General features: G+C 31.7%; 2 protein-coding genes across 3 annotated transcripts; one reads left to right on the forward strand and one right to left on the reverse strand.

The window, feature by feature from the left end:
* The first annotated feature begins 264 nt into the window (after positions 1–264).
* On the forward strand, positions 265–7,901 carry Drat (Death resistor Adh domain containing target). Of its 2 annotated transcripts, none has more exons than XM_013324039.1 (5): positions 265–381; positions 2,003–2,747; positions 3,102–3,249; positions 3,699–3,851; positions 6,674–7,901. In XM_013324039.1, the coding sequence occupies exons 2-5, from the start codon at positions 2,020–2,022 to the stop codon at positions 6,788–6,790; spliced, it is 1,146 nt and encodes a 381-aa protein (XP_013179493.1). In that variant the 5' UTR covers positions 265–381; positions 2,003–2,019; the 3' UTR covers positions 6,791–7,901. The 2 variants fall into 2 exon arrangements, with proteins under 2 accessions (XP_013179493.1, XP_013179494.1); XM_013324040.1 differs by lacking the exon at positions 265–381 and adding an exon at positions 701–884.
* Positions 7,902–11,309: 3,408 nt separating this feature from the next.
* On the reverse strand, positions 11,310–23,651 carry l(1)G0289 (plexin domain containing lethal (1) G0289). The gene is made up of 12 exons (XM_013323998.1): positions 23,368–23,651; positions 20,090–20,311; positions 17,355–17,483; positions 16,083–16,153; positions 15,617–15,745; positions 15,184–15,376; positions 14,607–14,813; positions 13,705–13,856; positions 13,554–13,626; positions 13,350–13,481; positions 13,048–13,241; positions 11,310–12,859 (listed from the first exon to the last, which is right to left on the reverse strand). Exons 1-12 carry the CDS (start codon positions 23,444–23,446, stop codon positions 12,791–12,793), a joined length of 1,650 nt encoding a protein of 549 aa, XP_013179452.1. The 5' UTR covers positions 23,447–23,651; the 3' UTR covers positions 11,310–12,790.
* Between the last annotated feature and the right edge of the window lie 882 nt (positions 23,652–24,533).

A 24,533-nucleotide genomic window follows, 5' to 3' on the forward strand; every position in this document is an offset into this window, starting at 1 on the left:
ATCAATTATTAACTTCCTTCAACGTTTAGCGCAAAAAGAGATTACTCATACGGTAAAATATACCATTACTGTTAAAGCCCAGAAATGTTTTTGTGTACAATATAACTTATTAAAACTTTTATATATTAACGATATATAAGAAATTTCGCATCAAATTCTCCATATGTATATTAAGCTTAATTTGTTTAGAATATCTTCTGGTATTAATTTATTCGTTATAATCATTACTCGTACTAGAGCATACCATCCTCTTGGATGCGTAAAACGGAATGTATAAAAACATCATTGGTGTTTTTTTCTGTCCTTGTAGATCGATCCTAATATTTATAAATTTTGCGAAGATCTAAGTGTGAAGAATAGAAACCATCTTCCGCAGTCAAGGTATTTTAACTCTATTCTTAATAATATGAAGATGTCCGTGTATGTGTAAAAACTTAAAACATTATTTGTTCCGCCATCGCTCAGAAATACGTAATTAGGGAAAGCTAGTAATTAATTTTGGCTTCAAGTAAAATTATTGATTTTTACTTGCTAGTTGATCATCAAAGCGCTACCATTGCCCAGAAAAGCGTGTTGAATACTTATAGATATGACCTTCAAGAGTTGGAAGGTCAAAACAATGTTTATATAATTTGAGTAAAATTCTTTTGTCTTCTCAGTGGCTGTTTGTATGATCAGCGTCATTATTTGTCCATTGTCCTTGTTTACGGTGCTGGCTTCTATATTCATAACATGCGGAGGTGCTAGCACGTTATCACGTACTTGTCCTCTTGCTATTTTTAGAGTTCAGATTGTGAGAAATACAGTGTCTTTATTAAAAGTATATACTGGCACGTTATACATAGCACAATAATAGTTTTCGCTTGCAGTTTAACAGAAAAGAGGTATTTAATTGATTTTCTTTTTTTATAAAAACATATTTAGCATTATATAAATATTAAGGAATGTGAACTTAAGTGAAAAGGTCTACTTTTTCAGCCATTTTGCTTTTATAGTATTTTACACCTTTTGTTAGGTTTATAAACATTTTGTATTGCAAAATAAATTCATTACATTATTTTTAAATTTTGTTGTGCAAAATATTAATCTTATTATGGTATTGTTCTTTGTCTTAAAGATGAATGCAATTTCATGCAAGTTATTCCATTTTTTTATAGAAAGTCACTGGCAACTATAAGTTAAATAGCCTTTACTTTACTTAGCACAGTAACATTTTTCATCAATAAAAAAGAAAAATGTATTAAATAAATAATTTTAAAGATTTTTATATCCATTCACTTCTTAGAGCTGAATGAAATTCAGTTAAAAAAACCATATCTACATTATTGCTGAAATAGTTTCCTATTATATCTATTTGGTGCAAAATACTTTGGTAAGGTGTTTTACACAGTTTTGTGTGATGTCAATACAGTTAATTCTGAATAAGAGGAAAACTTTATAAGTGTGAATCAATATCTGGTCCCAATGGATAACCTCCATAAGTGAGAAACCACTATAAGCGAGAGAAATACATATCATGATCCTATAGACTGTAGTTTATCAGGTTCAACTGAATATTTCAATTGTTTTGTCCGCATTAAAGAAAGATCCCACATATAATAAAAAAAACATTTTTTTTTCATTGTCTAAATGGTTTGGCTAGTAATTTGATTTCATTTATCTTAAAGTAATGTTAAAACTTTAAAAATTATTCAAACTTGTTATTTCATTATCAGACCCCCAGCCGATGCTTTGATTTTAAAAGCTTAAGTATTATGGATATTCTATTTAACTATACAAATTGTTTTATTATCTTAATGGCCTTGTAATAATTATTCAGTTGATAACATAAATGTATGATAAACATAATTTTCATTAGATATTGTATTTTAAAACTATTACTATCTCTTTTATATGTTGGACTAAAACTATATCCATATTTCTATTTATAATGTTTTGATGGAAAGTAATACTTAGTTTATACTTCACATAGTTCATAAAAGGTTTTTATATGTTGTTACAGTTCCGATTGTATCAACAATGAGTAAGCTGTGCAGGCAAGTTTCGATAGAGTCTCCTGGACCTACACTGAAGGATTGCGTCTTTAGTTTCGACGTGCCGGTACCAGATGTGCCGATGTATGGAGCCAGGATCAGGGTGGTGTATGCCGGCGCATGTTATCGCGTCAACCGCACTCGCTCTGCATCCGTGTGCAGTACATCGTCTGTTTCATCAATGAGCAGTCTTACTGGTGAAATGGAAGGTCTCGGTATCCAGGGCTCCTCTCCTGCGCATATAGGACTTCGAGATGGGGCGCTGTTTCCCGGTTATGAAGTTGCGGGAATCGTGGATGCAATTGGAGAAGCTGCCGAGCGTCCATTTGGCTTCACTGAAGGAACGCGAATAGTATTATTCCCATACGAAGGTGTACCACATGGATATGCCGACTACATTGTCGTGCCTGATTTCAAATGCCTTGTTCCGATTCCGGGCGATCTCCCTCTGAGTGTGGCCGCAATGCTTCCGACGGGCGCATTGCTCGCAAGTAACTCGGTGGATACTGCAATCCAATGCTTAAAAACTTTGCTCGACGGCCCAAACAAAAAAGATAAAGCCACTGTACTGATAGTTGGCACTGGTGGCTTAGCTTTATGGGCTTTGCGTCTAGCCTCCCACCATTTTAAACTGTGCAAATATCATAACCGGATTCGTATTTCCGTAGCGACTCTTAAAGATGAAGGTTTTGCCTTAGCGAAAGAAAGTGACCAGTAAGTATATTTTACAGGTTTTTATTATTTTTGCACATATTGAATTTGTTCCAATACAAAAACAATGATATCTTCTACACATCGATAAAATATATATGTTTCTTAATTTTGATTGATTGCGATTGTCGCTAAGAACTATTCAGGTATAGCCTTATATACTAAAAAGATATCATAAAGAGTACAACGTTATATTTATGCACATTAATTTGTTAGTATTATTTAGCGTGAACAATGTTATTTCATATAAAACCTTTCTTATTTGAAATTTTAACATTTGTCTATAAAATATATTGAAAGAACATTATATGTTATTGAAAATATAACTAAAGCCATTATTTTTATTCAAATATAAAGAATCAGCGTGGTACAGTGGAGTGAAGATTTGTACGAACGTCAGCTGATCGAGCGCACGAATGACGCGTGCGGCGGTCCCGTTGATATTGTGCTCAACTTCGGCACTACCTCGCGGTCCCTGCACCGCTCGCTTCAATGCCTCGCTCCGGTAAGTTGGTAACGCTTCATCACCAGCTCACTATACATCCCATCTGAGATTCTCGAAGCCAATCCTATGTTAGGGGTGTGGTGTGTCTGAAAAGGCTTACAAGAATTCAATACCCAAAAATGTCAACCCAAAAACTCTGTTAGCTAGTGGTTAGCTTTGAGTGCAAGTCTTTAGAGATGGGTAGGTACACCTGATAACCAACAGAAGCCATAAAAGCAGTGGTGTATAAAATTAAAATTGTAATTAGTGCAGCGTCTTCAAAATTGCAGGTCGCTTTAAAGTTTGAATGGCTCATTTATGGTAAAGTTTACGCTGTCGGTTCACGCGATCTCTTATTTACTTTTATATTTGAAATAGTCTAATTCGATTTGCTCTTGACTTGAGAATTTGTTTGCGAAAAGCGCTCGTAAATGTGTTTAATTAACATTGAACTTTCTGTTGATACTTAGGGAGGAATGGTTCTCGTAACTGAGGATGTCGGGGAAAAATTGATGCCGAAATTCGCAAAGAAAGCCGAAGAGTTGAAGGTGCACATTGTGGTGGTACCGAACGGCACCATCGAACAATTGAGGGAGTTGGTATTTTTGGTCGCGCGTGGTGATGTAAGTTTATTATTTATTTATCGTTATTTATTATCTTAGATAACATTGATTTGTCGGTGAACGATCTTGTGTATGATAGGTTGTCGAACTTAATAATTTGTCGTAACAATTACTTTTTCTTTAAAATAAGGCGTACGCACAAACATTTCCTAAGCGCTAAGTCTTTGTTCTTGAAGTCTGCTATTATCTGTACAGGACTAAGAATTTACTTTTCTTCATTCACAATTGTAAACAATCGGGATGGCGTATTTCAGATAATGTAGCTCCGCGTGTTATATCATTATTTGATAAAAATATGATAAAACACGCAGTGAATAAAAAGATTTGACAGTTTTTATCAGCTAGAAATGGACAAGCGCCTGTGTGTATACATTCATGAATGGCACGGCACACATTTAAGAACTATGTATAAAAAAGTAAAATATTTCAAGCAAATAGGTACTTAATTTTAATCAAGATTCACGTGGACCTGATTTCAACATTTCAATATTTTTAGATATTAATTGAGTCACCAAGTAGAAAAAAAAAACTTAAGTTTAACCTCGCATACTTTGAGAATACGAGGAATTTTCAAACCGGATAACGAACTTTATTCTGAAAGGGCCAGTCACGTTGCAAGGCTGGTAGTTTGGGAAACCTTGTTTAAACCTTTAATTTAACTTCTTGAGAAATTCAAACAAGCTTAGAGTATTAATTAAAAAGTTTTGTAGGACTGGAATAACAAACTTTTTACTATTTTTATTCATATCATATTTTTATCGTATGTATTCGTTAGTTATTTGATAGAACTCAATTCTTACTAGTTTATTATAAAAAAATATAATTCTTTAAAAAAACCTATTTACTAATGATTCTTAAAGAACCTGAAGCATACAACGGAATGTTATGTATTTACCTGAGGAAATCTGTGTTCGATGTAACTGGATCAACCGAATTCTGAATTGCATTAGAGACAAAGGAAAAAGCTTGTAAAATGATAAACAACCGAGACGTTGCAGTTCGCAGAACACATTTCCATATTAAATAAAAGTTCATTTGGGGTTGTCATCTTTTAGAATCCCCTATCTTCACAGATAAATAAAATTGGAAGTGCCTGTATGTAATATTAAAACAAGTTTTAATACTTAGGTCAGCAACACATATTTGGCTAAATTCTGAATATATTACTAAAAAATAGTCTATGGTACTCCTGCATACATCAGCCTACCTTCTATTAAAAGTCCTGTGGAAATCGGTCTAGCTCTTACGGACACGGAACAAACAGGTACTTGCGGACAGACAGGACGACAAACATTTAAAACATTGTTTTTCCTATATTTTTACATAGTGTACTGCATAGATGAGTGGTGGCTATTGAACATTAGGTGTAGTGTGTGAAGAGGCATCCCTGAAGAATAAAGTGGACAATTGGTGTCGCAGAGGCCCAATTGATATCGGGGCCGCAATGATTTTGCATTTGAGATCGCGCAGTGTCTCGCAGTTGCGACGCAGATTGTTTTTATTGGATGATATGAGAGGTCAACATTGATTATTCACCTTAAAGTTGTGTTGTCGCCGTATCGTAGTACAGAAGAGGAAATTATAAGAGACAAACAAAGTAATAAGTCGTGGAAAAACAGATAAGGGCTTTGGCATGTTATTGTTGATGTGCAACGCGGAAGTATTTATCAATAACCGTTGGATGAACTTAAAATATCATCAGCTCACTATACATCCTCACTGACGAGCCCGGGCCTACCCTAAGTGAGAGGTGACTAGGCCATATTCAACCACGCTGGTTCTGGTACCACCAGTGCGGGTTGATTAACATCACACATGACTTTGAATATTTCTTCGCAGATATTTGTAGGTTACATAATGATGTTTTCCTGCACTATAAGAACGTCGAATAAATTTTCATATGTAAATCGAAGATTGAAATCACATTGGTACATGGCGTGAAATAGTGTTATTATTTATATTTTTCTACATTTAATCTTATTACTATGTTATCTAGTAGACCTCATACAATTTGTGTTAGTTGTAACATAAAAATATTTAGAATCCTAAATTCTTGTTTGTTTAGCTACCTGACTGGGTTCTAGAAATAAATTTACATCCAACTATTCTCAGGTAGATTTTGAAAGGTGTAAATTGTACAATCGATTTTTATGTTTTTTTCTGAGTTTAAAAGGAATTATTCAGTTGTGTAACATTAAAATAACATTTACAAGTAATATCTCGATTTATGCAGTAAACACTTTATACAATATATAACAAGTATTTACTGTTTAAAACGATTTATACAGTAAATACTTGTTTTTTGTTGCTATTAATAAAATGAAAACTTCTGATTTTATTAACTGTTGGTACTTTGCATTCGTGGATTTTCGCTGCCGAAATTATTATCCGACATGTACAATCATAACTCTTAAAAAAAGAGTGCAAACTTTCATAATTCTTTGAGAGTTTTCTGTTTGACACTTTCTACTGACTTCTTGTTAATATTATTATCTTGAAAACGGCAGCACACATTACAGTGAATTTTGGTATTGATGTAGAACGCTGTCTGGAAGAACGAATAGGCTAGTTACACAGTTTTTTTCTGCACGTATGAATTCGATGGTCAAAAGCCAATAATATTATAAAGGAAACCTACGACAATCCCGTCAAACAAAATCATAATCATCTATTTCTAATTTCTGCAGCATTTTTTTTATTACTTCTATAAAATTAATTAGTATTTTTAGAAATATTGTCACAGATTACCACTGCCAGTTTACTTTGATAAATGAATGTCGTACTAGCATTGGACGTGTTAAAAAAAAATTTATCGTTCTCAGGTCGAGCCGCCGCCACATTCAGTGTTCCCAGCGGAGGAAGCTCAGGAGGTAGTCCGCAAGCTGTGCAACTCTGAAATCGAGGGGCGTGCCATCTTGAAATTCCACGATGTGGATTAAACGCAGACTCGTCGTTTCCAGTATTATTTAACGACCAAATATTTAGTTTAAGCATTATATTGACAACGCATACAATATCTTGAGTAATAAACTCAGCATATTATCGCTTCATTAACTTAGTATATATACCTTGTCTTAATATTCAATATTCATATGTTTAAGTAAATATCCCTTTTTCTTATCAAATATAATGTTTTAATATGGGATGGCATGCACTTAATCAATTTTCGATCTGTTTTACATACATTTGTAATTCAAGTATACGATGAACGTAATAATCGTACGTAATTTTCACCAATATTAATTTTGTTTGTTTTGTAAGTATTACGTTATATCCCTATCCCTACATATTTTTCTGATATATTAATAAAGTGGCCACAATATATAATTAAATTGCCAAATTTTCTATATAAACTTCGTATTCGTTTTCTAAATAATTTCAGTAATTTAATTTTTCTCATGAAATTCGCAGTTACCAGGTCAAAGATTTTCTTTAGTAATTATTTTTAAATAATGCTCAAAAGTGTGGAAATAATTATGTATAATTTTGTGTTTAATTTGACATTTTGTCAGTAAAATATAAGGATATTTTTCGATTTTACTTTTACGTATTAAACTTAGATAGGATTGTTTGGTAACCTTATGTATAACCCAGCCAAATGTATCCTTTAAAGAGACTTTCTTATTAGCATTAGTTTATCGTAGTTTAAACACCTATGAACATTAACGAGAACAAAATATGTTTGAATATAATCTTTAAGAACTCAGAATTCAATGACACAGGACCTTTAGAATATTCTTTTTATATTTAGAACTTTTATCTCTTATATCTACATATAGGATTTTTTCTACGCGATATACCTAACTTTTACTCAATTTTGTAATAAGGACATTTGAAATTTATAAGATTGCATAAATAACTGCCATATTCTGAAGAAACCGAATTACGTACAAAGTATTTTGAATATAACCACTTTTTTGGATATTGTGTTTTTTTAATTGAATAATGGACACGCACAATAGTTAAAGCTTTAAAGTATTTTTTACTATTTTATTTTATGTGCAATAAAAATTTGTTTTCCTTAATGTCACGTAATAATGAAATAGCATAAATTATATTTCTTTGGTAGATTTAAATAGTTTTACTTTATTACTATATTTTACGTATTAAATATTAAAAAAATTGTATTATTTTTGTGTCTAGTCAACATTGTGTTTAAAATAAGAAAAACTTTTATTTTTTTTAATGTCAATTAGTTCTGCTAACTTTATAAATTAATTATTTGTCCATGTAAAGTTTTGCTTTTATTATTTAAAAGGTATCAAACAATACTCTGATTTAGTATATAACATCTTTGACTCAAATTTGAAAAAAAAACCGCCTGATAAGTATAACCTCAAAAATAATTTAAAAAACAATTGAGCAGTTGGCAGACCTAATTATATAGATTAGTGAGTGTTACCTGTGTCACAAACATTTAGTTTAAGCTGTGTACTCTTACCTTATCGAGATTTTGTCAAATCAATAATTTGATTTAAATAAAGATAAAAAATCACATTCAGTCTTATTTATTATCCTTTGTATTTTTCCTCCTCAATCAGTAGATTACTTTAAAAAAGAAATATTAAAAAATCATTTTTATAGATAATCAATGTGTGCTTTTCAATACAGAAAAATCTGCCATTGCGCAGTTTATATTGCAGTTTTAAAAATAAAAGTGTCATTTAATTGCGAGTGCCAATGAAAAAGAGGTCGAACAAAAAGAATTGGTGCGACTATTAACAGGTAAATAACCCATATTTTGGTTGGATTAACCAGAACGAATCCCTGGAGCAATCCAAGATTACAGGCATAGAACATTTCTCTTTCAACTAATTTCTTCCATTTACATAAGTTTGTTAATCGATAGGAATTAAATGTAATATAAATAAAACAAATACAAAATTGTCATTTAATCTCAACAGAACAAACAATAGCTTTTGGTTCAATATGATTTGTATCTATTAAGATAATATAATAATTTTTCTTAAATAAGTATAAAAACAGTACAAAATATTTAATTTATAATTAAGTTAAACTATTAAAACAATAAATATATTTCCGGTTGATCATTATCTATTTTTTCTAAAACCTGTGTTGTGGTTAACGGCTCGTCGATTGCTAAAAAGGTATATGGACTTCATACCTTTGTAACGTTCGGGATGAGATGCGCCACCTTTCGTGGGGACTCCATTAGCCGTGCCCCAGATATCGATCACTGACCGGATCTCCTCGTTTATATCGGCGTGGATGACAATAAGAACCGAAGAAGAGTCGACGCCACCTTTTTTCACTTGCGCATTAGCTCCACAAGATTTTATAGCGACGTTATCGACATGGACGTATTTTATAATATAATTCGGGAAATAGTTTTCATATACATACATTTGTCCCTCATGCATAGAAACTGGTCCGTTTTCTATAACCGCAGAGTCAAGATGCTTCAAATTGTGTGCCCATTTGCCCATTTCAAGCGCTGTTTTGGGATTTTTGCAAGCCAACTTCGCGCCGCTGCCTTCGATTATAGACACAATTAAGCATATTGCAATTCGATACATTTGTGTTACTAACGCGAGTTGTTTCAGGTGCGCGTAAAATTTGCAAGTACAATAGATGTCAAAAACTTTGTTTTATTGTAGACTATTGTTCGACACACAATGAACATGTACATGGTACGGCGTTAAGGAGACTGGCCGTTGTAGCATTGCTGACTGTTATATTATTCTGATATTCACATACACCGTAGGTGTACTGACTCTGAATTCAAACATCTTTGTATACGTCCAAAAAGATGAATTTCACAATGACTTACGTAAACTATAAATAAAAGTTTAAATTCGTCAGCTCATATAGCCCCCTAAGGGCTCTCGTCTCGTGAGTTAGTACTTAGTTAACTACGTTGGCCCAGTGCGAGTTCGTTGACTTATTTGACTTTCTTCGCAAATATATGCAGGTTGCATCATGATGTTTTCCTTCACCGTTGGAACATCGGATAAATGTACATATGAAATTCAAATATTACTTTAGTACAAGGGACATCAAACCCGCGTATGTAGACCACGAATTCAAAATTTTACCACTGACACTCAAAATGTTTAAAGTACCATGAAAAAATTGGTTGATAATTTTGTAATTACTTTTATTGGGCTACTGGAAATAAATTAACTTGCCGAAATATTGACTCGTTACGGTACACGTTGTGAAGGTAGATTCGTTACATTTCAATTGAAAATTAAAGAAAAGGATAATTAAATTAGAAATAAAACAAGTATTAATGCCACTTTTTTATTGTCGAGAAATAATTCATGAGCGGGCGCTTAAAAATAAAATTTTTATTTATTTTATATAATTTTAGTAAACAATAACATCTAAATAAAACTAGTGGACTCGAAAATGTTACATATTGCGGTATTTATTACACATCTCAAACGACGGAATATAAAAAAAAAACTTTTGTAGTCTCCTCAAAAATCTTTGGTGTACTCTGATCCATTTCTATTATTCACCAGATGAAGAAACTGAAAGTTGTTATTAAAATAACACGACAATAATACAAATAATATCACTTTGACATATCGTTTAAATTACTCCGAAACACCTCTTATTAGAAATACATTTTAAAAATTGATCCAACATGCACTTAGTGCGATGAAAAAGGTATTGGTAAAGTCCCGTAAGACAAAAAACTCTATATCATTAGCTCCCTGTTTTTTTGTTATATACGTAAATAACTGTTCATTATCATAGACAATAATATTTTTATTTACCTACTTGGAATATAGCTGGTGATATCTTGTATTTTTTAATTCGGCTAGTTATTTCCTGAAAGTTGCATTTTATTGTCAAATTAAAACATACTTTTCGGTGATAAAAAAATGTTTTGTATACATCATATAAAATATTGGAAAAATGTAGTAGGTCAATCATTATTATTTGCGAATAACAATTGCTTTTAACAATAACAAAAGTTATATTCGATAAGAGAGATAAATTTAGAATGATTTAAATTGATTTAGTTTGATTTACTAATCTTATATATGTAAATAGGACGGACTTGCCGATATGTCTTACGGAACCAGACAAAAATGGACATAAAATTATTATATTTCCTTATCTGGAGATGCAAATTGTAGCGCAGATTGTTGATAAATTTAATCGTAAGCTTTAATTTAACCTATGTATGAAATGGAATTAAAAAAATCGAGCTACACTGTTAACTAAACTAAATTATATTATACAAATGCCGATTACATAAAAAATGTTTTTCTTTTTTTATAGTAAAAAGCATTGAGATTCCAAATATTTTATGAGTAATAAAATTCCCATATAAGTAAAATATATAAGTGACATAATTAGATATTGTTTAAAATAACTATAAAGCTGATAATTTACATAAAAAACGTTAACTTTCTTACTGGACACATATTTTTGATATTTTCAAATCGAACAACAATTACAAATACATTTTTCTTCATGTTATAAAAAATTATATATATATAAATAGACATATAACTACACCATAAAAAATTAAAAATAAAATATAGCAAAGTGTGATGGTCGATTTAATGCACTAAGTAATTTTAAATTGTGCATTTGGAAGCCCTGCAAATATGCAAATAAAATGGAATAACAAAAACAGCCAAGTAAACCAATTAATCATACGAAACTTACCAAAATAAAACCACGAAAGTTTAAATTTACAATCATTATACGTATCACAAACAAACCTTGTTCCTAGATATTCCTTAAGTACTAATCATTAAGTAATTTTAAAATTTAATTATTAATTTCATGGTGAATATACATATTAATAAAATATATAATTCTGACATGCGGCATGTATATAATGATACATAACAGTTATATACGTTTAAAAATACAATATCAATTAATACGTGATATTCAGCCCTTTTTAAATATTTTCATTTGTTCATCATGTTTTAAGCTGCCTTATAAAAATGTAAGATATGTTATAAAACCATTTGTATGATTTATCACATTTTATGGCAATAAAAAAAAACCTCAAACGGGCGTTGCTTTTATAATTTAACAAATGTAGATATGTTTTGATGGATTCCAGTTCAATATGATAAATATTTATTTTTAAAAAGGCGGATGGATTTTAATATATTTAATATACTTTCAAGTGTTAAAAACTTTAAGGAAATTGGACGGTTTCTAGTTTACTATAAAAATAACGAAAAGGTTGCAACTGCATTTAAAAAAAAAACATTGATAAATATTCAGTTCGGTTTGTTTTTCCAAAAATTAAGTAATTTATTTGTTTATCAGCTTAATAATTTATTCTGATTAACAGTTAACTGTTCATCAAAATAATATTATAAAATAACTAAGTATTTATTGATATTTGATCAAATTGAACATTTTCATTTCAGTGTTCTGTTTAAAGAGAATTAATTTAACAGATTTGTATATGGCAGTGTTTTATAATAGAAAGATTAAGGCACAATTTTTAATTTGTACTCGGGAATGATAGCCGATAAAGATATTTACAGTATATTATATATAACAGGGCCTTACTTAGCTTTACTTACGTACAACAATATATAACATTGTAATAAGATCTGTATAAAAGCATGGATACAACAATATAAAGTTATTTTAAACCGACTACAAAAAAAAATTGGATTTATTAATTGGTTTGCATGTTTTTTTTACAACATAACTTACGGTGATATTATAGTGGTCTTTTGCATTTATTCCCTTGGAGAAATTTAGATATCGGTAAATGTAAGGCAAGATAATTTTTTTGAAGTCGGTTTTACATTTTTTTTTAAAGGGACGGTTATAAGACTGAAATACAAGCGGCCTTTAGAATAGGACTTTACATTCCTAAATAGTTTTTGTCTCTGAAATGGATCAAAGGCAATCCGCGCTACGATTTGCGGTTGTCACAGTTGTTGCGGCGTGACTTCATCACTGCGCATGCGCAGCACTCCTTACATATGTATGGTGGCGGCAGTATAGCGCGCTTCACCGCGTCTCCATCCCCATTGAGAAGGTCGATACTGTAAACAAATTAAAATGTTAATAATAATATAGAATAATAGAAATGTTTATGGTGCTTTTAAAAATAAAATTCGCAGTTGTTAATATACATAGGGATAGCAGATTCAAGGTGTTCCAGAACGTTTTATTTTTAGCTCGGAGAACACAAAGGGCAGCAATGAGCCAAGATATTTAAAAAGGCGTATACCTTGATAAGAAACTGTCCGCTGCGTGTGTGTGGGTTCTTGAAGGCATACAGGATCCAGGCGCCGAAGCAGCAGATGAGGGCGACGAGCACGAACGCTGCGACCGCGCCACCTACCGGAGAGCGCTCCGCCTCGCCCACGCCAGTCATCCCGCCCACACGCTCGCTACTCGGCTTAGCATCCGCATCAGTGTGCACTGTTAATTATATAATATATATACATAAATACTATAAATGCGAAAGTTTACATGTTTCTTATTAAGTATCTGCAAAACGGCTAAAAATAATGAAGTTAGTTGCTTCACCTGTGCTAACAACGACTACAGAGTTGTTCTGTCCATCTGTTGTGTAGGCTGTGTTGCTATTGTCAGAAGGCGCGTTGATCGGCGCATGAGCGGGACAAGACGATGAGTTCATCACAGGCTCTCTATCGCAATCTGGTGATAATGATTATAATAAGACATGGTGTGAAGTAATAAATATTTAAACTAAATCAATAGTATACTTACTTCTAACCATCCAATCTTGTTTGTTCCTATCAGTGCCGCTTGAACATTTACGGAGCTGTTCACACCATAGACACTAAAAAGATAATACATACATTTTAATTAGGAATAAATTTTATAACCTTTAAAGCAGAAATGTTGATTTTTTAATTACCTGGAAGCCGGTATCATGGTTGGCGCAGCTCTCGCAAGTATTATACTGAATGCAGGTCGGCAGCGCAGTCAATTTTAAAATAGTGTTATTTGAAATTTCGTGGTTTTTGAAAGAGATGCGATGATACTCGTAGATTGTCTTATGTCTTACGTCTGTTGACGACAAAAGAAAGCTATAGAATATACAAAAACAAAGAAGATATTTTTTTCAAGCAATAAACCAAATAATCGAAAAGAATACGTAAGCAATGAGAATGTAAAGAATAGTTTATGTCCTTCCTTAAATATATTTTGGTGAATCAAGAAATTAATAAACTGCAGGAAATAAAAATAGCAATGTAAATGGAAATATTGCAGACGAAACAGATAACCTTTGCCCTTGTTTATAATGCAACTGAGAGACGTGTCTTGTTCATAAGATAAGAGACATTACTCAGAATATAAATAAGATTTTTTTAATAAGGATGAATAAGTTGTTATTGTGTCTCCGATAGTAATGTGCTAATGACCTATATGTATGTAGGTAATTACAACAATAATAGCTCGTGTCTCTGATATCTTCGGCTAGAAAGATATACATTGAGTTACTATATTAATGTTTATTTTACAAATTAAAATAACAGTCTTTCTCCTTACATAATGTTAGTACATTTATTGTAAATTTAGTTAATAAAGCCTTAAATAAAGAGGCAGTAGTGTGCTACTTTTACATAACTCTACAATGTAGGCGTTTTAAATTTAAAAATGGCGAACTTTCAATGCGAAAATAAATTACATCATCTCTGTCATTCTCTTAAAAAAAACCAGAGAGAACAATATAATTTTAACAATCTTTTTGAGAATGGAAACAGTGAAAATATTAACTACTAATCAGATAGATAAATATAAAAAGAAATAACTTACTGAAGAGATATTTATCTTTCAAATAAGCATCACTGATGCCAACTTTGACGGGATGCTCCTTATCATTGATTTGCTGAACGGGAATAGCGATATCCTTGTATGTGAATACAATATCTCCATTTTTGTTCAGAGTTGCTGCGAATGTGAATTTCTTTGATGCATCTTCTTGTAGAGTTACATTCTCCCAGATCACGGTAAACTTAGTTCCTAAAACAACATAAGATATATCTTTATAATTAGTATAAATTTTGACTGACCCTAACTCGGGACAATAATGTAAACAATGACATCTCATAAACCATTTTAATTTAGTAAATATTGCATAGTAATATTATTCTCACTAATATAATGTGAATGTTTTGATTTATGGATAGATGGATGGATGTTTGTTAGAAAGAATTTCCAGAATGGCTCAACGGATCTCTATTAAATTTGGGATGGATGTAGAATATAGTCTTGAAGAAGACGTAGGCTACTATTTTTTTTAAATTCTTTATTTGTACAGAACCTAATCTAAACATGTATTCTATTTCAAACCACAGCTCTTTTAGCCCTTCTCTTATGAAAAAAGACTTACCGTCATCGTACATTTTGACCATACTGTCATTGGTGAGGGTAGTATCAAAGTTGGCCATCAATGGAGCGATATACTGCGTTGCTGCAAGCCAATTGTGAACATGCTCGCCTGTGTAAATAAAGCCGCCAGTAGCAACCGTTATATTCCGTATGTCTTGGCCGTAGAATGGAAAATCAAAACTCAATTTCAATGTCTGAAAAAGAGAAATGCATAAAGCATATTTATATTGGCCACTGCATCTTATTGATGAAAATAATTATTTCAAAGTCTTTCCGTGATGACGTCACTTTAGGATAATACAGGCCCGTTATGACAATTAGTTTATTTATTCTGCTGAAACTTTCGTAAATAAGATCATAAATCATTGTGACTTCTGCTGGCCTTTACCCAGTAATGAATCATAACAAACTGAAATATAAGGATGGAATTTTACCGTAGCACGTCGATGTGAGTTACTGAGAACTTCATGAATTTCTGGTTTCCGTTCAGTTATGTTTGCCCAATATTCCTTCACAAAGGAGACGTTACCGATGAATGTGCTATTGTAGAACATGTGATTGTCCTGTGTATAAAAATAATAAACGATTAATACAAAACAAACATCGAAACAACGGCGATGACAAACTAACGCGTAACACTCAAGATGGGATCATAGTTTAAAAAAAAACAATGTTATTACAAACATTCGCTTGCACAACACTGTAATATTTGGTCCTAATTATAATGTGATAGGCATATTATGTATTTATTTGTGTATACATAATCATTTATATTAAAATATTTCTTTTATGTTTCTAAAGGTTGATAAAAAATTATCTTTAATAGTAAATAATTATATATCATTTTGTAAAAATATTTTAAAGTTAGGGATTCTAAAACGACTTCTTTTCATTACTTACATAAACCAAACTGGTGAGATTGTGTTCAGCTTTAATAGTTTCCGGTGTTTCCCTAAATACATCGGAGATATCTGAAAAGAAATACAAATTAAACATCACATAAACGGAATACATATCATTTACTAAAACTGAAAATTAAGACTGAGACATTACTAGGTACTTTATAAGGTATTTGTAAGTGTTCTGATTATAAATAAAAATATTCTATTTATGTTGATTGGTAAGATGTGAGAATTTAATTTTTTATAGCTTTCTTTGATCAGATATAAAATAAAAAAGAAACAGAGGAGTCGAAGAGTCTAGTCCTGCAATCAAAGGACAAAGTGTTAAATAAGTTCAAGAAATCTTTATGAAGATAGACGGCAACCGAGGAAGCAGACCATTAATGTCAATTTTATCACTTAGTCCTAATAACATATACATTTTAAAAGAGGATGCACTTATTTCTTTGTAAGACGTCCAACTGCATGCCAAGAGATAGTTTGAATGTACGTAAAGGATTACTAAGTTCATATTACATTTATTAGTACTGAACAAACTTGAAAAATACTATCACCATAAAATTGGTGCTTTTATGCTTTAATCCAGAACAAATAAACAATGAAAACCTTTATCATTATAATAACGTAGAGAAGTAACTTTTTTTAATTCATATTGGACAAAGGTTTATAATGGAAAAGGCCAACATTAAAAATTCCTTGGTATCTTTTTTTAGGTTGCTATTATGATAACAAATCAACTTTTAAAGAAAGCAACACATACGTCCTACTAATGACCGTAGTTTATTTAGCTTAACGACTGCATTACTCTAATTAAGTATTATTTAAAATATGTCACGCCCTTTCTTTGTAATAACCATAACATTTGATAGTATAATTCTATTTCATGCTCTTGAGTACACTGATTTAAATTATAAGGTCTCTAGTTTTTTTTTTTTTAATTTATACGCTATAAACATTTCCGCGAAATATAATTAGCAATATATTGTAAAATAAATAAAAACACTCATGTAAATATATGGTGTAGGATATTAAATATATTGAGAAATATTTCTCAAACTCTTTTGTCACATCCTGTCACTGTATCTGCAAAATATATCTTTAAAACTCTGAAAAAAATTATACTTTAAAAGTTTCTAATTATTAGAGCACTAATATCTTATCAATCACAATTCCAATTACCTACTTACTTGGATTTTAATGGCCATTGTCTGTCAAATCATACAAAATTGTTGTAACTAGATAACATAAAAGTTAACAGTCATGTACTTACTATCATCTGGTAGAAGCGGCTCACTCACTTTGGGCATATTCTCAGTAAGATTAACACGCAGAATCCCAGATCCATTGACTCCCAACAACGGTATCTTAGTAACTGTAGCTACAGCTGGGGTAGAAGGCTCTGAAATACAGTTAAAAAAGAATAGTTGAGTAACAACCATTTATATACACCTAAATGATACTTCGCAAATATATGCAGATATATGTTTACCAAGGCGTCTCTAAAGGTGGTATGTAATGTAGGTTAAAGGGGTGATCCATCAATCGAATTATCTTTGTCGAAATACATTAGGAAACGAATTATTAGATGCAAAACAAATGTCTAGATAACTATAAAAATCGTCAACACTGGAGTTAGCCTTCATTTGCACGGGCGCTTTTTAAACGTCGCGTTACAATACGGTGTTGACTTTTTTGTTTCGTTCGCCCAGAGCTCGAAATGCGCTGCCGTATGAACATACATGGAAATACGTTTGTTCTATTTGAACGCTTTTTTAACGCGCGATTAAAAAGCGCCCGTGCAAGTAATTGCATAGAGCTTTAAATGGAGTGCAGTAACATTAAGAAAACATAATTAATAAAACGATATTTTGATCTGCATGACTCAATTGCTATATGATATCTCGTTGTTATTCTTAACAGGTTATCTTCAGCGAGTGTCAAAGCCAGCTATGTATATATGTCGTCGTCTTGACTTTGGGTGCAAAGTACACATACGATAGTTGTAACAAACGAATTGAGGTCATTGATTGTCTTTTATACTGATATTATATTTTCCATCAAATTAAATTGAATGGCGTCCATATTCTATTTTAGCTGAAAAGTCGTTTTCACAATAACATTCTCGATGAAGACAGGGACAAATATACTGAATGCCAAAAAAAATAAGCAATAGCATCGGAAAACTTCGCATGGCCCTTTTATATCACGATCAAAAATAGCAATACGCCAATGTTAATCAAACAAAATATAATAAAATAATACATACACAATATTTAAGGCTTATATATGTAGCGAGACATGTAGGTATTCGCACAAGAAAGCGGACAACGCGTTAAAACTACGCCAGCTTGAAATTTTTTAGTTATCTTAGTAATATTATTATATGTTATTAATTTATATACATGGATGAATGAATGTTTGTACTACGTATCTCTAAAACGGTTTAATGGATATCGCTGAAATTTGACACAGAAGTGCATGGGACATAGTCTGCAAGCACACATGGGCTACTAATTAAGATCTTTTTAATCCCGCGTGGACGGAGTCGCGGGAAACAGCTAGTCGTTGATGTTTAAATGTCTGTCGGGATCTTAGTATTATTAAACTACACAATACGTGACTAAATCCACGTGACATAATACGTAGCTTGCAATCTCGTATTTATTTATAAGTTTATCATAATATCAGAGTAAGGAGATTTAAATATATGGCCCAAATAATGTTAAGAGACCTTGAGATTGTAGCAGTAAGACGTAGTAACGACACTTCACGGTTCCATGGCGTTCTGCTTTACATCGGTAAATAAGGCACGTATAAGATTATATTATGTATATATAATCTTAAAGCAATAACAGAGGTACACAAAGGCGACGCATTTATCTCGTGTCAGCTCATTAAGAGCGAAGAATTATTGCGTGCGCATAAAAACAATGGGACACAACTATTTCAATATAATTTAATAGATGCATATTTCTTTGCCAAGAGTTTCATGTCCTGCTTTTTAACTTCAATTTCTCACATGATATCGAATTTAATATTTTATTAAAATTGTAGGCATGGTGCAAAATCTTCTCAAGATTATATGAATGATGGAAAAAGTAAATGAAATCATTTTAAAAATTAGACATAACTACTTTCCATAAAAATCGACTAAACCAAATAAAATATGTTATCTGAAAGTAGTAATCAAGAAATTGGTTCATTAGAACACAAAAACGGTAAGCACAGCAGAACAATAAATAATAAAAACCGAGCTACGTCATTGTAAACACCTGTGTAATTTCCCTTTGGCAAATAATACATACTGAGATCATCGGCCACCGTACGGCAACGTCGCGGGTAAATTATGGAAACATTAAACAATAACTAAATACAAATGCCAAGCTTATAATGAGAAAACATATTGTACGATCTCGCACAGGTCTTACCACAAATAATACCGGTTTTACTTGAATGAGTAAAAAAAGAATATAGTGCTTGAAACTACACTATGTTTTATTTCTTTTCGTATGTCCAATTAATAATAAAACGATGAAGGAAGTCTAGCTATTATATTAAATCCGTTCAACATCATTTTGATGTTTAATAGTAACGAATCAAATAATCTTAACAAGCAATGCCTTTTGCATGATTTTTGCATAAATTATTATTATAACAGATATGACTAAACGTTATATCCATACATCTCCATCAATGTTGCTCGTACGTATATCCATCGACATTTTCAAAAAAATAACTTCCATGACTGTTATCAAGACAAAGTATTTTAGTATAGAAGTGTAGATTTTTAAAAGTATACTTGATAATACATATACATAATAACTCTCGGAGGACGCGTAGGTATTACTGGTATGGTTCACAATAACTCAGTTAAAAATTATCTTGTTCAAAATACAAATTCGTTTCAGTGCTCTTGTTTAATACTTAAGTTAATAAAACTACGAAGTAGAAAAGTATTTTTTCTGCTGCAATATTGTTTTGACATTTGGAAAGTGGTGTACTTACTGTCAGTGCTGTTAATTGTTCTATTGATGTCGTCTGCGGAAGTTGATTGGGTTGGCTTGGTTCCATTAGGAACAGTAACCGGCGGAGTCGTGGAGGATTCCGTAGCAAGCGTCGTCGAGGTTGGAGCGTCGCGTCGATGTCTCTCATGTTCCAATAATACTATATTTGGGTCACTTTTGAAAGTAACCAAGCTCTCATCTAATGTGTAATCCACATTACTTCCTGCAAAAAAAGTTTTCATCACCAAAAATAAACAATTAATACTAAGTAATTAAACTAATTGAAAGTACCAGCACCAACTAGGTGTATTGCAATTTGAATAACCGTTAGGGCTGAAAACATGTCTATTTTCACTGCTACGCGATATGATCCTGATAATCTGAGAATCGCTGCGACAATTCATTTCCATTCCTACCCTTCCAATGATATAAAATGAACGTTGGTGTTACACAATCCCTACTTTTCAAAAATTAAATTTACGCCCGTTGTGGGACAATTGAATAAACAATTAAAACAAACAAAGCTATACAAACATTGTTTTTACATTAAGATATGATTGTCTAAAAGTGCTAATAATAGACAGTTTTTAGAAAACATTTTTTCGATTATAAAACTATCAAACCGTTTGGAGTTTTTTTTTGTTTAATAGATGCCGTTATTAAGCGATAGCGAATGCTCAAATTTAACCGATTGTGTTGTTTTCAACAAAATATTAAGAAAGTAGCAATAGATGGTAATAAAACGTCCGGTCGTAATAAGAGGCAGTGTTATTGATTGATATCCGGGAACTGGACATATACATGGCGATTAGCTGCCAACACTCGATGGCTAAACAACATGTAGAATAAAAATCACAGCTCTTGTTTTTCATTTAGTCGTTTGTTAGAGTCATATCTTGTAAATGTCTCATATATTGTGGGAAAACCGCTTAGATTAAATATTTAGAAAATTTAGTGTTCTGAATTAACTTTAAGGATTAGTTTCAGTAAAATTATGTTAAGTTTTCGTAACTACTTTACGCAACTAATCTTACTTATGTAATAAATAACTTAAATTAAATTAGGAATAGTGTTAATTTGCGAATGGTGTAAATAATAATAATCACGTAATTTGTATAAAAAAAGGATAATTTCTTATTATTTTTTACACAAATTATGTGTTTAAGGAAATCGCATGAAAAGATAAATAATTCTTTTAATAGAGAGAGTAGACTCTTTTCCAATAAAATGCGGGATAATAAAAAGAGGAAATAATAAACGAATAATACTTTTAGAGATGTCATGCAACTAAATAGTGGTTTTCCTGTTAGACATCAACTATAATTATTGAGCTAAATTACTTCATTTACACTGTAATTATTATATGGGCGGATATTTTAATTAAGTGACACTTATGTTCACGACACACTACGACATTTTATACATTCAATGTATAGATCGAGTGTCTACGTGTGTACACCGCGGTGACATATAGTGTCAGAAGTATGACGTGGGAGTCTTCAAGTGTATAGTGAATAGGCATTTACTAAGCTAGCGCGTACCATCTTTTGACCACATCATCACTTTCATCTGATGGGATCATGGTCAAATGTTAGCATATTCAATATTAAAAAAAGTAGTTGCATTGTCAGATTTCCTGCTGTGGAGATTTAGTAGGAAAAATTAAATACCCATTAATTTACTGAGTCCAGCAGTAAGACACTTGTTCATGTTACTAGTTAAAGACGGTAAACATAGCAATGCCAAAGTCAAAACAATATCTAAAAGTCATTATAATATATACTGGGACAGGATTCTGTGTTAGTAATGTGTTGCAACAACTTTTAGATGTGTCAGAAAATAACCTTCTTCTTTTTGAAGTCGACTAAGAAATAACATAAGATAGCTACACTACGACAAGGGTCTTGTGACAGTTCATTTATATAGACAGATTTGTGCTGGTGACCTTTCATTATTTAGTTTGACTTAGGCTCACCAGGTCAGATAACTTTATTAGTATACTGTCATATATAATTAATGTATAATGTATATAAACTGATATGGTTATCTGAACCAGTGGGCATAAGTTACTAGGGCAACACTTATATGACAGGGATGTCAACATCAAAAATTGTCTCAGGTCCCTTTTTGTACTCATGCTGTCATCTCATTTATTTTCTTTTACAAGTATATCATTATCTATGTGTAAGTATGTTTCATGTATATGTTCTGACAATCAAGAAGAAGATGAAGTAATTTATCATATGGAAACAAATGCAGCAGCAACTATTTTACTGGTCAGATAGCCTTGTTAGACTACTCGATCTAAAACATCATTATAATGTATTGTTAAAAACAAAAAACATTTTAGTATGGAACCTTTCTTTGGCCTCGGTTGAAAGTTTGAAGCTTTAAGTTCCTATCAACCCATTAATTTAATAAAGCAAAGTGTCATGTGAATTGCTACAAGAACCTTGAGCAAAACTAACCAATTTACTTATTTGAATATAATTTATAGATTAAACACCAAATTGTAATGGTGGCTATATTCATTATGCATATTAGTTGCATACTAGTCAGCCATGATTTTTGCAAAATGTATTAGCAATGTGCTAATGGTACCAAGTTTCGTCTTCTTTTTTGCAAAGGTGCCAAAAAACTGATGGGAAGACAGAGATGGTTAACAACGATAAACATCTGCAACACTAGAGGAACTATTGAAGTATTGCCAGTATTTAAGGAGATAGTCTATAGTCTCCTGGAATTAAAAGAAGCTCAGTATTAATTTAGTTTTTGATTTTGTTTATTATGTTCAAAGTACAAATATTTCCATGGGAACCATGTTTGTGGGTAAAAATGCCCGTAAAAAAATTATGAACATCTAATTTGATCGGCAACATTGAGCATGTTCTAACAACTTTTTTAAATGTTAAATTTATAGTAATAACTTGTGGATATATTTTAACTAAGCAAGACTTTTTGTATTAAGTTAAACACCACCTGTAACATATAAATTCACTCTTCAAGACTAATAAAATATTCTATAAGTTTCTCAAAAACATCAGTCCCATATCTCCTTACCACCACAAATGAATTAAATAATTCATATAAAACATTACTATATCAATTCAATGATGTCATTTCGTAATGTTTTAAAGTGTATAACCGTTTTGAAGTTTAAAAACATAAAAAATTCAGTAATTTAAGTTATAAAATACTGGAACCAGGCAGCATACAAAACTATGATAAACTTAATTATAGTTGTAACTAAACGACACTACTTTTTTAGTATGCACTTACCCTTTACGCAGTGGCTAAACCAAATCAGTAGTAACAGTGACGTGGTGGCCATCACCTTCGGTAATAGAGAAAACAACATTTTTCTAGAAAATGACACGTTCCCCAAACCCAAAATAGACAAATTAACTTTTGTAGCTTTCCACGCTGGCGTTTGTATTCCAGTTCCCGTAATCTGTGCAATATAATGTACCTAATGCCTAGCGATACACCGACACATAGGACAGGACACTAAATACAGATTCATTTCACATGAACAATGGTCACAGAGTAAAATAAAATTAGTCATTCAGATTTAAATGTCACTGTAGGCAGACCAACTGCGCAACAATACCAACCAAACGGTATAAACTGACAGCCAAGTTACTGTAATAGCGCGATCTCCGGTAAGCCTAATGTTTTACCCGTAAAAACTTATTTTTTTAACTAGATATGGTAGATTGCGTAAAGATACGTGCTTTTAGCATAGATATACATATAGATGCTTATACTTTCCGCGGTTCAAAATTTCTCCGGGCTGACACTTACACAACAGCATTTACTTACAAGGAAAATTGAATTCAATGTTTTCCTAGTCTTTATTTTTTTCTATCTAATAATATTTCATACTTTTTATAATAAAATAAAACACAAAATTGTGTTTATAATCTTTAACTCACTTGATGAATGATAATATACTCTTTAATCCCGGTAAATGTTGATAAACAGACGAATAATATTACTTTTTTAACGTATATTTCATAGGAATAACAAAAACTAAATAGTTTAAATTCCTTAAAAAAAGCATACATTAAACGATCTTACAAACAGGATGTTAATCGGATTGATTGTTTTTGTGTATATACTACCGTGTATTCGAAGTATCTAAATCTTGAAATTTATCAAGTAAATGATGGTAATTGCTCCAAATAAATACAAACGTTCAAACTAAATAATTGATAAATCTTAGGTTTTACATTTTTAAATCTGGGTAATCTTAGGATTGACCTAAGTTCGTGTTTTTAAAGTAACTTCTTTACCACAGAGTAAGTAGATTTATGATCTATGACATTACTGTTGACATAAATTTTTGTATACATAGACGGGTTAACAGCCGTGGTTTTTGTGCCTATTTGATTTAAGCAATTTTGGCGCTGACTGTTGAGGTTGGTAGCAGTGCACAGTAGACA

Source organism: Papilio xuthus, unplaced genomic scaffold (genome assembly GCF_000836235.2).
Source record: "Papilio xuthus unplaced genomic scaffold, Pxut_1.1 DF825017.1, whole genome shotgun sequence".
In the NCBI taxonomy this organism is placed as follows: Eukaryota; Metazoa; Arthropoda; class Insecta; order Lepidoptera; family Papilionidae; genus Papilio; species Papilio xuthus.

Bases quoted from the DNA above. Each gene is read 5' to 3' on its own strand.
- Drat (XM_013324039.1), top strand. From the start codon at position 2,020: ATGAGTAAGCTGTGCAGGCAAGTTTCGATAGAGTCTCCTGGACCTACA. The intron at 2,748-3,101 runs GTAAGTATATTT...TCAAATATAAAG, and splicing joins TTAGCGAAAGAAAGTGACCA to AATCAGCGTGGTACAGTGGA. The intron at 3,852-6,673 runs GTAAGTTTATTA...TATCGTTCTCAG, and splicing joins TTTTGGTCGCGCGTGGTGAT to GTCGAGCCGCCGCCACATTC.